Source organism: Scomber japonicus, chromosome 2 (genome assembly GCF_027409825.1).
Source record: "Scomber japonicus isolate fScoJap1 chromosome 2, fScoJap1.pri, whole genome shotgun sequence".
NCBI classification, from domain to species: domain Eukaryota; kingdom Metazoa; phylum Chordata; class Actinopteri; order Scombriformes; family Scombridae; genus Scomber; species Scomber japonicus.
The window spans coordinates 14,668,197-14,683,967 of NC_070579.1; the positions used below are offsets into that span (position 1 = coordinate 14,668,197).

Below are 15,771 nucleotides of genomic sequence, written 5' to 3' on the forward strand. Positions count from 1 at the left end.
AGATGTGAGATTAGACACAGACGCCGAGTCTCACCTCAACGCAAGAGCTTGTGAATCAAACTAGATCTGCTTTTAATGAAACCACTAAATCCTCCTCTCTCTTGCCCTGTGTGTGTGTGTGTGTGCGTGAGTGCGTGAGTGTGTGTGTCTGATGTGGTATTACGGTGCTATTGTGGGCTCAGTCTCACCCTATCACAGGCTAAGAAGCTTTGCGGTTGATGCTACACAGTGCTCATTGTAGCTTTCTTCGGGTCAAGCACACAATGTCCACACACACACACACACACACATGCACACAATCATGCACACTCACATGGATTAGTAGTGTGTGGGAGGCCGAAGGGACCTCCCTAAAGCTGCTGGCTCCTCGCCAACCAAAAGCTATCCCTGGAAGCTTCTGACAATAGCTGAGCCACTCACACAGCAACATTTAACACATGCACACACATACACAAATACACACACACACATTATCTGTATCTGAGGAAGTAATTTATCTGTGCAACCATGCTCCACTGAGCAGTTTAACTGCGTGTCCCAGGTGTTCTGCAGGTGGTTGAATTTTGACGAGCTCATCCAGTTGACAGCTGTACTCCCCCTGAAGCAGGAAGATGTACCTAAATGCTAAATTGAAGTTGCTTTTTGACCTTTTAGTTACTGTTAAAGTTAGCGTAAGAAAGGAGAAATCTAGATCTCTTCTTCAGTTTCCCAGAATTGTTATTATGCGGTGTTAACGCCAACAAATTCATCCCTGCAACGGCGAGGAGGGGATATTTGTTGTGGTTTTTTTACTAGGGAATCATAGCTGTGTCCCATTTTCATACTACATGCTAACCCCTGAGTGATTCTGTTTATGGTGTGGTCACAGTGAGAAACTAAGAAAATGAACTCAAAGATAAAAAGGATGATTTCTGAAGTTGCTGATTTTTTTAGGGTTGTTGTTAATGGACTCTATTGTCCCAAATTGCACTGCACATAGAAATGAAGGAGTTGCCTACAGCTTGAAAGCAGTGTTTATCATGACAATGCAGACAATAAAATAAAATATTACATTCTGCAAATAAAAAAAAAAAAAAAACTTTTAAATTTGAAACTGGCTGTAGCTTTCCAAACTCTCAGTTTAATTGACATGTATTGGTGCATATCATATATTATTATTTTTTACTGTAAAAGATTATAGTTAATTTATTTCCAATTGCTATAAAACAAGTAAATAATAAATTAGGATATTTTAAGATCATAATGTGGAAAATGTAGACAAAATAACATAAAATCAAGCTGATGTGAGAACAAACTCTTCATGTGCGTAAAACAAAAGCTTGTGACTAATTTTTGTTACACTTTAATTACAACTCAGAATCATAAATTTGGATAATAGAAATTGGTAGAGAAATAACATAATCATTCTACTGAAAAGTCAATAAATGTTAAATACTGAATGATTGTCCAGCTTTAGTAGTAACACTATGTAGTATAAGTGTGTACTGTAGTATGGACTTGGGACAGAGCACATGATTCCTTCAAGAGGAGAATGGATAATGAAATGATCCACACCGTTAAAACGGGATCCATCCATTTCTCCATATCACACGCTAGACCAAAAGCTAATCAGAGATGCCGATTGAGAGGTCATGTTACCTCTGACCTGTGATGAGGTTGCCAGCTTGTTGTTGGTGCGGCCACGTGTGGAAGAGCGGCCGCGCTTTATGTCCTGGCATGACTCAAACACAAACATACGTTCTTGACACAGTACCAGCCTGTCTGAGGGAGAGAGGGCAGAGCGCAGGAGGCTCAGCAGACAAAGCATGACAGACACAGCACATGTACACACACAGGAAAACAGCGACTGCATCAACACAGCACATGCATGTAAAGCAACACACTAACACACAGCAGAGGAGGGCAGAGGACATTTTCTACTCTTCCAGGGCTGTATTGTTAAAGCTAACACAACTTAAATTCAACAATGTGAAATATTCAGCCCACTCTCTCAGGAATTACACTGTGATTGCATGAATCTGCAGCACGCCCTTCACCATCAGTGCTTTGAATGTTTATTCAGGATGTAGTGTGATATTCATGTTGGCACTCACCTTTTTAAAAATTCCCTGTTTAATAATCAGTTTCAAATTTGAACATAATATTGTCAAAAAATGTCCAAAATGTTTGCATTGGGAGGTTTTATAGAATACAAAATGTGGCGTACAGGTGATGTACTACAAGAAGCACTACAAACAGATTAACTCATTAAAACTAATTAAAGATGCTGTGGCTGAATGCTTTACACCACCAAAGCACTGAGAAAACTACTATAACAATAATTTCTCCTGCATATGCATCTCATATTGAGAGTAGCAAACAAAATGAGTTTATTGGGTATCAAACACTCAACAGTCTGCTCGTTATGTCATTCAAATTGGATTCCAGTGGTGACCCATTCTCAAAACCACAGCTGCACCATAATCTACTTATCCACTGTTCATCTGTTTGTTCAGTGTGTTCCAAAAACTCACATTTTGAGAAAGATACAGCTTGATACACCGCTCTGCCCACCTCTGACAAACACACACTCACACACACAAACACACACACACATGTGCGCGCGTCTTACCTGAGAAGAAATGAGCCTTGAAGCCTTTCTTGGAGACCGTATTGTCAGACTTGAACTCAATCCTCATATTGTTGTATTGAGAGGTGATGACTTCAGGGACCTCGGTGCCGCAGTATTTACCGTGCAGCTTAGAGTCTGGTGACAGGCCGCTGCGCACTTCCACATAGTCGTATTTACACACCTAAAAACACAAATAAAGCTCTTATAACACACATCCACAAAATGGCCACTATGTCTAGCAACTTTCTCTTGCTCTAATTAACACAAAACACGCAGGCGCACTCACCTCGTTGCCCTCCAGCTCGAAAGCCTCAAACTGCATAGAGATGCGGTACTGAGTGGGAGCGACTACCTGCCACACACAGTTCTTGTTGGGTGGATACTCTTTAGGCCAGCCAGGAGTGCTGATGGTCCCATTGAGCTTAGAAAGAAGACCGCCACATGCCGCTGCAAACACCCAAACACAAACAAGTCAGACGTAGACACAAACACTTAGGGGGAAATATAATTCAGTACATGGTGTTTACATGTTTTATAGAGCTGCAAAGGAAAAGAGAGCTTTTTTGTTTCCCATGTTTTGTGTCACATTAAGTGAGTGGGATTTCCCTAACTCTTCCACAACCCACTGAGCAATGCTTAAATCAGTTGGGGTTTTATTTATGGTTTCAATTTCAAATTCAGCGTTTTTAATATATTTGTACAAGCCCGTCAATTCCACAAAACTCATAAGTGAATAGAGTTTTCACGCTTGAGGATTTTACTGCCACATTTTTGATAAAGACCACAGCTGCATATTTTTAATGTGTAATTTTAGTCAGGAGGGTTGTATTTCTGATGTGATGACGTTAATTGTGGAATGTGGAAGATAAACAGGTCTGTTGTCGACTGCTGCCTCTGCTTCTACTGACGCTAGCAGGAATATCTGTCACAGAACCACAAATCTCAAAGGAAATGTGAAAAGCCTTTGCTAATGTTTGTGGGGGGATGTTGGTAATTCATGCCTGCTCACCATGCCCTGTGATTTCCCCTGACCCAATTAATCCAAAACCTCAGCAGTGTTAAAACTCACATTTTGAACCATATTCATTATTGTTGAACTTGAACTTGTTTAGGTCTCTCCCTAGTGTGACTGTTTTGAGGTGGGCATAGTAAACATCCTTACAAAAAATTGGCAAAATGTAATGTAAAATTATATTTATGGGCTTTTTTAGAAGAGAAAATCCACTTTCTGCACAATTTTCCCACACACTGATTCAGTGGGGATGTCAGAGTAACAACAGCTCTTCAAAGATATATAGCAAAACCACAATTTGGATATCTTACAACCATAGCTTTTTCTTTCTCTCTCTCTCTGCTTCAGAAGTGGTTTATTCAGTTGTTTCAGTATGTGGGTCATTACGGGTAGTTAATCTATTTTGTGGGATTAAAGGACCTTTGCAACATGTGTGGCATTGGAACAACAGCAATGTGGCCTTGCGTCAGAAAGATGTTTTTTCCTGTTGATGGAGGCTGCTAGGATGTTTTTTTTCAGATGAGTTGAGACTCATATCCTACAGAAACACACCGCGTCATACAAAAGAATGCACAAATTCAGCATTCATGACACACACACACACACACACACACACACACACACACACACAAACACACACACACACAAACACACACACAGTTACCTTCACAGCTCTTCTTGTCAGGGGCTAGTTCATAGCCTGGATCACAGGCACACTTGAAGCTGCCGAGAGTGTTTACACATCTCTGTTCACATCCACCATTGTCTGGCTTGGCACACTCATCCTCCTCTGAAAAACACACGTCAGAGCCCGTTTTCAGACATTTAAAGAATGCTTTGGTTTAAAAGTCAAGTGAGAAAATACACTTAGCTGAAAACACACACACATAGTTTCTCTCTGTCATACACACACCTTTGAAAAAGTTAGCAGCAAAGCCGGCCTTGTTAACAGTCCCGTCTGAGACAAACTTCATCCAGAGTGTGTGTGAAGTAGAGCGCACATCCTCGGGTTTGTCGTAGCCACAGAATCGGCCAATCAGGGGGCTTGTCTCCAGAGGGCCATCTCGAACTTCCAGGTAGTCATACGCACAGCTGTCATGTCTCTCAATCTATGCAAAAATTGAGGCGTGTAAACAGAAACACAGTTAGATTCAAAACTCAACATCTTCACCTCACATTGCTGTCACAGGTTAGTTGTTAGTCACTGGTAAAATGTTAAATACAGTTTTAAATTTCTTCTTTCTTTGGAGCTTTTTTTGCTTCGTCAACAGTCTAAAATCCAGAGACATTCAACTTATTATCACAGGAGACACAGAAAAAAAAAAAATTCTCATTTGAGAGGCTAAAACCAGAAAATCTTGTACTTGTTCTATCTGAATAATAAATTATCAAAATAGTTGCAGATTATATTTCATTCAACTAATTGAAGTACTGACACATTGATTGGCTTAAATTACTAAATGAAGGCCCAGGTTATAAACAATCTTTCTTTAACACAATCAGCGGGCCTGCAGCATCCGACACAGACAGGATCTCACGGACTGAACTGAGAACAATTCAGCTACTGTAGACATCTCTGTGAGTTCAATAGTTTATTTATTCATTTTCTAATTTTTAGAGTCGGAGTCCTTGCATTGGTGTTACTGTCACAGCTGACTTTTACCGCGGTGCATTCGTCAGTGATAAACAACTCTGAACCAAATTCCATCAAGTAATTTGCTCACATTTTGTTGTTTTTTTGGCTCAAACACATAAAATGAAAAGGGAAATAGACATTCTCAGACACAAACAGCAGGGTCAGAATTAAGCCAATTTCCACAAACAATTATGTTGTTGACTAAGACTAAGCACACAGTGTGGTTACAGACATTTAACTGCACCCTCTGGCACAGCTTGATAGAATAGAATAGAAAAGAAAAGAAAATAATAGAATAGAACAGAACAGAACACAATATAATAGAATAGAATAGAACACAATAGAATAGAATAGAATAGAATAGAACACAATAGAATAGAATAGAATAGAATAGAATAGAATAGAATAGAACAAAATATAATATCATATAAAAGAATAGAATAGGATAGAATAGAATAGAATAGAACACAACACAACACAACACAACACAACACAACACAACAGAAAGTGTCTGAGACCAATGCAACAGGCTGATCTTAACTCTGTGTGAAACTTTTGACCTGACGTGTGTAAAGTCAGTGTGGGAAAAGATTGACTCATTTAGCACACTGACATTTTTATTGCGTAAAAACTACAACACCAGTCTTCAGCTGCCTGGTCTGTGTCTCTGTACACTCACCCACACACATTCACCACCTTTCTTAACTTCCTTGCTGCTATAAATGCGTGAAATTTGACCCAGACATTCTTAAGTGTGCACGAACACGGACAGGGAGATGGAGAAATAATTCTCTCTCTCACACACACACACACACACAAACACACGCACACACCACACAAAAAAACACAGAGAAGGAATCACCTCAAAGGCTTGGAAGCTGAGCCCGACGTTGTATCCCTCAGATACAGTGATCCTCCACACACACTCTTTGGAGGGTCTGTAGTCATCGGGATAGTTGGGAGACTGAATCTGCCCAGAGTCCTTGGTGATCTCCCCTCCACAGATCGCTGTACAGGAGAGAGAGAAAGTGGGTGAAAAACAGGATGGATTAGCATCAATTGCACTAACCAACACCACCTGAAACTTGTGTATTAAGGCTCAATGCCGGGAATTGAGATCCCATGATTTCTCAGTATTTCTTGCCAAAATCTGCTCCCCCTTCCTGGGAAAAATACCTGCAGGAACACAGGATTTTTGGCACGTGTTTGCCCGTCTTCTGAAAACAAAGCCGCCTCCTCAAAACTTCATTAACACTACCACGTAACTGTTGTAACAAAGAAGATGCCCTCAGGACTATCAGGGCTATCAGGACTATCATATGCCAGGGCTATCACTACAAAGTAGTGAAAATCAGATGATTGATGCATTTTTATCTCTGCAATCTACCTATTGTCTGCTTTTTTGTATACAACCACATAAACTATTAAATATAGAGAAAGAACATCCCAAAATTTAAATTAATATCATATTAAATACATTTCATGCAATTGTTTGTTCTTTAAGTTATGATTTCTAAATCATGGGAAACCCTTCAACCCTAATTTGTAACATCTTCTCACAAAAGACACTATGAGACATCAAATTTGAATCCAGCCCTCATGTAAAGAGGGGTTTACGATCTGTGTATTTTTATATATTTGTGTATTTATTTATTTGTTTGAATATTTGTTTGTTTTTGATGTAGAAAAGTTACCTTCATAAATGGCAGCAAACCCTTTTCCCACCCAGTTGCTGCTGCTACGAAACTCAATCCACATTCTGCTGTCAGTAGAGATCAAGACGTCAGGAACTTTATCTCCACAAAACCTGCCTGTAAAATACAAACACCGACCTTGTCAAGAAAGTGTGACAAATAAGCTATGCACTGTAATGTGAAATATTTCAAAAATTGAAACATGACAACACTTGAGCCTTCGTCCTGTGGAGAGTCTGAATTCAGGATGACAACAGCTCATCATTCAGTTCAATAAGACTACAGTCTTGGCAAAGCTGCAGTGCTGAAGACCACAGAAGACTGACTAAAATATGCAGGGTTATTGGCAAAAAAGTTGATTGTGGTTGCTGCAGTGCAATGCAATGTCATGTAAACACATGTAAGCAACTAGATATCATGTTTAAAGATGGCACCCCCCTCATTCCAAATAGAACTGATCACCAGACACATAAAGTATGCTGAAATGTGTTCAGGCTTCCCCTAAATTCTTATAACACAAAGAGATATTTTAGGGTGTTTGCAATGCTCAGAAAATCATTTCACAGCTGTATCTTTGGGCAGTTTGTGCATCACCTGCCCTGTAATATTGACTGTGGTCACTACATCAAAATCACCTCATAGTCCTGGGGTTTGTTCAAGATAGGTGAAGAAATTATTACGGTCATCATAACTGTTCAGAGTTGTATGTCCTGCCTCAAAGAAGCATAAACAGCTGTGCAGCATGGTAGACTCTTATTATCCATCAAACTGGACTTGCTAGCATCCTGAGGGTGACCTAGGAGTTAAGAATGCTGACCATGGGCAAAAAATGCTCACTCACCAACCCAAAAAACAACTTTCCTGGGTTGCATTTAATTGTCTCACCTGTATCTGTAGCAACACACTCCATATCAGTACAGCCCCTTGTGTTTCTTTTTTAGGTAGCACTACTGTCAGTATGAATGCTGCCTTACAGTCGGGGAAGTTTTCATCATTAAGGTGTTTACAGTGTGTGAAGCCAACTAAAAAAGTGAATGATGAAAAAAAGTAGCTCGCCCATCACCTAAGCCCTTGGCCGCCTGTCTCTGGCTCTTACCAAGCAGTGGAGCTTTCCTCCAGTATCCATCCCGAACCTCAATGTAGTCATACCAACACAGACTGCTTTTATATAGATCCATGGTGGTGAAGTTGAGAACAATCTGGAGAAATGAAAAAACAAGAAAGAAAGATATTTAATAATGATATTTGCATTCCAGAGGTCAGACAAGAGGAGGCAGAACAGAGGAATAGCGTGGTACCTATAGTGTTGGACTTAATCAATATAGTCATTCTGTCTCTTATTGGTGCTACTGTGTGTGTGTGTGTGTGTGTGTGTAGGTGTGACTGTGTGCGCACCTTTTCTCCGGGTGTAACAGATATTCTCCAGACACAATGTGTGTATGAAGGGTATCCATTGGGGTAACCAGGAGACGAGAAGTTGCCCGTTGACTCTTGGAGTGTCTCTCCACATGCTGCAACACACACACACGCACAGATGGAGTTACATATTTGTGGCAAGTCCTGCTGTTGTGCTTAATCCTTTCAGATGAGTGCTGATACTTATGATTGGTACATTACTAAAATAAACATGGCTCTCATATCTATTATTGTTCTCAATCTGTACAAAATTCATCTTTTTACTGCCAATTTACCAAAATAAATATACAACAGACATTTTGTCAAAACAGCCACATGCATGTGTTTTTGTGCCTGAGTTTATGTCCATAATATCTTATCTGTCCATATGGAAACTGTTAGAACTGCGTCCCTGATTCGGAAAACAGTAAAGGAATTAAAATTACTCTCCCAAACAAACTCATGTTTCATGTTGCTTTTGGCCTGTTTCAGTTTTGCATGTAGGAGGCTACAGCGTGCGCATTTGTATTCCTTTGTGTATGAGTGTGCATGTGAGGTCTGACCACAGTCATTAAGCCCCGTCACCATTTAGCAGAATTAAAACAGAGTCATTTACTGTAAGTGAACTGGAGTGACAGATGTTTAATTCATAATAAAGACAAATAATACAAAAATAACCCTAACCATTACATGTGGATGGATATTCATATAAAAAAACAAAGAAAATATCAGACTATATTGCTCTCTATATCCCTCATTCTGAGTTTAATGCTGTCACTCCCCCTCAAAAGGAGGTTAGCCAAATGTGCCCCTCCTATCCCATCATGCATGCTGTTTTCCCCCCACAATGCCCTGGGGCTCTGTTCATCTGTCAGTGAATATGGTATCACTCAAATGTGACCTTATAAGGTTGATGTTGTATCTATTTCCAGCTGGGACATGCTAACACACACTCACTCTCTCATCCCGGTATCAAAAAAGGCTTTTTATAAATTACATATATAATTTAACTTATTTATGTGAATCATTTGTCTGAACATCATTTGTCTTGAAAAGTAAAATAAAAATATTCCACATATACAGTATTCTAGTAAGTTTAAGATGAATGATAGAAAACAAAAATCAAACAAAAAAGAATGAATCACAATATTTAAAAGATTTATTGTGAGAGGATTGTGACACAACTTGTAAATATTTTTGTTGAACATGTTTGTTTCATTCATTTCATCATACGCACATGATGACCTAAAGTGTGAACTCCTCATGGGGTGTGAGTGAGTGTGGGTGGGCCAAACAGAGATGGCAACATTTGAGATTGTAAACCTTTGCAATATGACTGCAGAGCTCAGTCTGAGAGCAGATCCAGATCACGTCAGAGCAGCTCACCAGGGACGAGAGGGACGCCAGAGCAGCAGGGGTGTGTGCAAGAAATGACAGAAAAACTGTGTATGATGTGTGTGTGTTAAGCCCCGAAAAAAAAACAGAGGGAAGCGTCACATGGAAAAACAGATTACTTAACCTGACCTCTTGTGCCTTTGAGACTAAAGAGGCGGGCCAATTTTACGCCAGTGATACACAGGCATCATCTTTTTATTCTCCCTTAGCTACACACATGCACATATACACATTGTGGTCTCATAGTAAATATATCAGTACCTGGACATCTATACAGCTTTCTTGCCTGTGCAATGTCTCCTTTACTGAGTCTGGTCCGCTGGCCAATAGCAGGCCGGACCCCGTTTTCATCTCTGGATGGAAGGATGGTGTCAAGGAACATCCCCCTTTAGAGTGAACAAAAGAGAGTGTTACCCAACACATCCTGCTTTGATTCCAGAGATATTCAATAAAAAATTACAACACAGTATAATATAACTTCCTATGTTCAAAGAACAATCAGTATTTTCCAAAAACAATGACCTCCATGCAAATAGATTTCCCCACAAATTGTTGTATTTTTAAAAGGTTTCCTCTTATCAGTAAATTAGAGCTGAGTGGGGAATGGGAGAGGTTATAGGAGTGGATATGGCAAAGATTTAAAAGCATCCTCACTCACGGAAAGCATATTAGGTTAACCCCTGACCGCTCTTGCTGCCAAACAAAAACTGGCTGATTTCAGACGTTGGGGATGTCATAAAATAAGAAGGAAAACTTTTCATCTGTACTGGTAAGTGTCCATTTTCAATTTCTGTGTGCAATCATGGCGTGCTATAAATGCTAACATAAGCATAAATCTAATATAAATAGATAATCTAAGCCAGTGGTTTCCAAACTGGGGGTCAAGACTTCCACAAGGGGGTTGAAGGATAAATCTGGTGGGTCATGAGATGATTAAAAATTTAAATAACGTTTCCTTAAACTGGTCAGGAAAAACATATCCAACTGGTGACTGGTGTCACAATTAGACAATGGTTGGTTTTAAACGGTGACCTACAGTAAAAACGAGTTAGTCCAATAATTTTTTTGCTGTATTCCAGTAACAAATTATAATTTTATGTGGTTTATACACCTCTGAACTGCAACACATTCTGTATGCTCTAAAAAGGTTGAGTATACTGTTAACACACAATATCTAGAAAGTCACTCTTGATATGTACTGTATACAGGAGTGGAAGTACACCACCTTCACTAGTTAATGTCCAACATGAGTTGTGTTTTTTCTATATTCACTTTAACATGTTGCACCAAGCCATTACTTGCACTGAGTATCTGCTCCACACCACATGAATAAGTCACAACATACAGAATCATTCAAAAACGATCAAAGTAGGTCACTTTTTCACTCAATTACAGAGCAGACTATAGCACACTTCAAGGTTGAAAAAGACCAGTTTCAACCGATCAAGGATCTGATCTGTTTTGTAAATTCAAAAGCAAAGTCTCATAGATATGATGTTGGCCGCTGGTTACCGTGAGAAGGTGTTCCTGGCATAGTGCATGATGCTATCAAAATCATATGGCTCCCCAAGAGAGTTGACCTCCCCTGGCTCCATCTTCAGAAAGTTATACTCCTGGCCTGGGAACCATGCAATGAACAAATTGAGCACACACACAAAAATACACACATGCACACACATTTGCACACATGCAGAGACGGTAGCATTAGAAGGTTCAGTTTTATCACACAGCAACAAAATGAATGTAATATTATCAGATTTACTACAGCTTGTGCGCCTGTTTTTTAGGCACAGATGTGATGTATTCTACACCAAACACATGCTGTTTATTTCTCAAATGGACACAAAAGGCCGGGGGTGCTCCCCTCTCCTCATTACATGTGCATTTAGGGGAGGATTGCACAAATAATAAGATGTTAACAGGAGTTGTGGGTAAGATACTCAGACTTTGAAAACCAGGTGTAAACATAACACAGCTGTACATGAAGTGCAAGGAAGATATGTATATATATATATGGGCCTATATATAACTAAAACCTGATTATATGAAAGAAAAAAGATAGAATTAGGATTTTAATAATGAGCAGTATTCCCCCTAATGCAAACTTTTGTTTTTTCATGTGTTCATCAAATGTTTGTCAAAGCTATTTTTTTAGAATTTACTGGGTCATATTTGTGCATAAATGAAAAATAAATTGGTAAGGATTATTCATAGACATTAAATAATGGAAATGATGTGAGTTTTGAAAAACTCATCTGAATGCAGAATTTGATTGCCTGAATTGAAAGACGAATAATTAACTTTTTTACTGATTGATGGATTGAGATGACAGAGTACATTTTCTGGATGATATTGTGAAAAATGTGTACTGGTTGTAGTCTGGCTAACGCTAGACCCTACCACAAGTGAGGCGGGATCAACAAATATCGATCAAATGCTTCTGTACGCTACTGGACAAACTTACAGCCAATCATATCAACATATCAACGATACACGATTACATATTCAGAGCCTGTAGGGAGCAGCACTAACACATCCTTTTTATAAAGGAAAAAACATGTTTTTGTTCTATTTTAAAGTGAACTTGCCTTCCAATTTATTTAGCACACAATCTACTGCTGCTTAGAACAGTTGCTGCACCTCCGTGGCCGCCATGCTGGATGTAAACAGAGTCGCTCTACGGTCGTCATCGCCTTGAGCCCGCCTCCCCGTTCTGTGATTGGTTCCCTATCTCAGGCGAAAATTTTGCTAACTTTCTGAGCGAAATGGAATGTCGCTGGAAAGAGAGCATGGGTTTACCCAGGCTAGGTTGTATGGCTATCAACATTCAAATTATTGTACTTTTGTGTATTTAAAAAGTGATTGATTGTGAGGTTTTTCTTATTCGTAATGATTTATTGCTCACATGATGAATCTGTGAAATATATACTTGAGGGAAAACAACAGCGGCCTCAGACACCGCCCTGAAAAACATTTGGTGAATAAAACACTTTATTGTGTACTGAGTTGTGCAAGATGTTTTCATTTTGATGGACTTTCATCAAACCTGACCATCAGGGAACTATAATATCTTTTCTTTTCTTTTTGTTAAGGTATTTCAGTGTGTGTTTGGATGCATTGAACTCATCATTAACATCCATATCAACACCATCTCTGCCTCCACCTGCTCCGTTCTGAGCCTCTGCTGCTCCATCTCTCTCTCCACCAGCTATGGTGGCTTATGAATATTTATATATTTGATTTGTCTTATGATATCACTTTATCTTTATTTATTTCCTTTCTAATGTATTAATAATTATAATATACTGCAGTTTGATGAGTAATAGCATATTTTGACCAACAGTAAGAGTTTTTCTCCTTAAATGTTTTGTATTTAAAAATCAAATTTGTGCAATGCCATTTTCATAGTAAATCTGGCCCTTTATTCACATTTCACACACCACTCTGAAGCCTGGCGAAGTGGTGTAGTAAAGAGCGCTGATGTATTTCTAAATAAAAACTTGGGTCAGTTCTGATACACTGGTAAGTCATTTGATTTAACACCTGTCAGACTGTGAATGCTTCGCGGTACAGAGGAGCATGTGGGAGGAAAGACACTGACTTCACAGTCATTACAAGCAGCATTCACACTCACACATAGCAGCGCATGAGTGTGAATATAAAAATGGGTACACAAGTTGTCAGTAAACGTCCTCACCTGCCTCCAGCTAGAAAAAAACCCTCCTGAATGATCCTAAACAGAGACCCAGGTGCATCATTGGTAATGATCCTCACCTGGTTGGATGTTATCCCGGATGATGGTCACATGATCATCACGATCAGGCCGCGTGTGTTCATGCCAGAAGCCAATGACGTGGCCCAGTTCATGCACCACGATGCCAAACTTGTCACAGTTCTTGCCTATGGAGATAGCCTGGGGACCGTTGCCACGACGACCCACATAGGAACAACACCTAATAAGGATTAGTAGGAAGTTGATAGCAGGGAGATAGGCGGACGATATTTACTACACATTTGGTAGTGGAAAGAGCATCAGTAGTGCTTTATGAACACACACGCACACACATATACAAACACACACAATATACACACATACAAATACACATTGTCCTTTCAGGATTTCCTGCCCTGTACTACATCCAGCAGAGGAAAAGAGCCAGGATTTATTTACATACAACACTCCGATAAGGCTGAAGTTTCATAATCCGAAGTGAATAAGCTGTGAGAATTCACATATTGCCGCTCACAGAACACATACACACACATACACACTCATTCTCTTTCTCTGGGTAGCTGAGACATCCGTGCCAGGCTAACAAATCTGATTAAAGTTATCCAGCGAGCTGATTGCAGGAGAAGGATCAGGAGTCACTGGAGTAGATAGAGTCTGTTCTTGTGGCAAATGCAGCTTGATCAGAGAAACTATTTCACACATACAACAGGTGCCAAAACATTCTTTGGTTTTTGTTATAAACCATCAGCTCTTTCTTGGTTTTCTTCTTTCTCTGTCTCTCTTTCTGTCACACACATCCAAGCAACGGGTTATTTATACATCAGATTAAAGTGTCTCTAATCTCTGATGCAGCCAACCTATCACAGAACACGAGACAACTGGCATCATCAGTTAACACGCAGATCTTCGGCTCTTTCAAATGCCCGCAAGTATTAACATCATTAACCCCATCGTTGTGAACGTTGTAATGTATGTATGTAATGTAAATGTATGTTCTGCCTTGCATTGTACCTAGATTATGTTTACAAAAAGGTGTTTTTAGTGCACTACAATAACCGAAAAGATGAAAGTCTATCAATAATCTATCAATAAATTAATTACATGTTTGTTGTCATGTGACTCCTAATATTATAGTGTTTGTGTCCTCTGAGCAGAACAGTGGTTATTTGTTCTGGCAAAATATAAGTTCCCACAGCCCAAGGTGAGTTCTTCTTCTTCTTCTTTTAATTTGTTGTTTTGTTTACATCCAACAGTTCAACATTTGCTCAAAAGAGTAGCAAAAGTTCAGATTTTGGAAGCTGAAAATAGTGATTATCTGGCAACTTGGGCATGATAATCGAGTTGACAGTTAGTTAATGTTGTGCTGATATATGCTACAATTCCACAGATCCAGCTAGATTTCCTACTCTTTCAACCATGTGCACAACAATGGCTTTGGAGAGCTAAACCCAAACGTCCTTATCTCAGCCACTTTAAAACCTTCGAACTCACTACCAGTCGCTGAAGTGCCACCACTGTACAAACACACTCTGACCCCACCGTGCTGCCACTCTGCAGAACAATGCACTTCTGCAGAGTATGAACAAAAAAACTGCACGAACATACAAACACTTAGACGGAGCAGTGTGATTGGTGGGATGGGGAAACAGGAGCAGGACAGGAAGGAAAGTAGAGCCATTGTTGAGTGACCGTATCGTCTCTCGCTGTGACAAGGTCACTACTGAACTCTAGGTATACACACACACACACACACACATACACATACAAACACACACACACAAAGAGATCTTCCAAACTCACCCGCAGGGTCGGTAGGTGAACACAATGTAGCTTTCCTCGTCTGTCTTCTCAATGAAAGTTACGCATGTCTGTTTCTCCCAGTGACGCATTGCCTGTTTAAACATGGCCCTCTGACTACCTGAAACACACACATTTTACATCCTACTTTTACACAATCACACGTCGGTATGTACTTTATTGTAAGCAGTACGGGCAGCGGTCCAGTGGAGTTGCTTACCAGTGAAGTTTCCTCCTATGACGTAGGGAATGACTCCTCCAGGCCATATCCTCTCAGCTCGGGATGTGGCCGCTCGGGGAATACGGATCTTTGCTACGTTCCCAGTCTTCCCACCTTTACCACTTTGGCTCTTGGGACTGTCAGCTCCCTTACTTAAGTTCTTAGGGAGATAATCTATCAAAGTGAGGAGAGAGAAACCACAGTCTAATCTATCTTGATCAGATTGTGTGAGTGTGAGTGTGTGTGTGTGTGTGTGTGTGTGTGTGTGTGTGTTTGAA

At 39.8% G+C, this 15,771-nt stretch overlaps 1 protein-coding gene across 1 annotated transcript in view; it reads right to left on the reverse strand.

Annotated features, from left to right (window-relative positions):
* The window catches only part of tll1 (tolloid-like 1), a 52,632-nt gene that overhangs the window by 13,246 nt on the left and 23,615 nt on the right, over positions 1-15,771 (reverse strand). Inside the window, exons 4-16 of the mRNA XM_053330138.1 lie at positions 15,494-15,667; positions 15,277-15,394; positions 13,518-13,696; positions 11,256-11,361; positions 10,005-10,129; positions 8,349-8,464; positions 8,050-8,152; positions 6,954-7,070; positions 6,122-6,267; positions 4,537-4,732; positions 4,288-4,413; positions 2,898-3,058; positions 2,612-2,792 (exon numbers count right to left, since the gene is read on the reverse strand). Of these exons, the coding sequence (XP_053186113.1) occupies positions 2,612-2,792; positions 2,898-3,058; positions 4,288-4,413; positions 4,537-4,732; positions 6,122-6,267; positions 6,954-7,070; positions 8,050-8,152; positions 8,349-8,464; positions 10,005-10,129; positions 11,256-11,361; positions 13,518-13,696; positions 15,277-15,394; positions 15,494-15,667 (1,848 nt within the window). The remainder of the gene's footprint in view (positions 1-2,611; positions 2,793-2,897; positions 3,059-4,287; positions 4,414-4,536; positions 4,733-6,121; positions 6,268-6,953; positions 7,071-8,049; positions 8,153-8,348; positions 8,465-10,004; positions 10,130-11,255; positions 11,362-13,517; positions 13,697-15,276; positions 15,395-15,493; positions 15,668-15,771) is intronic.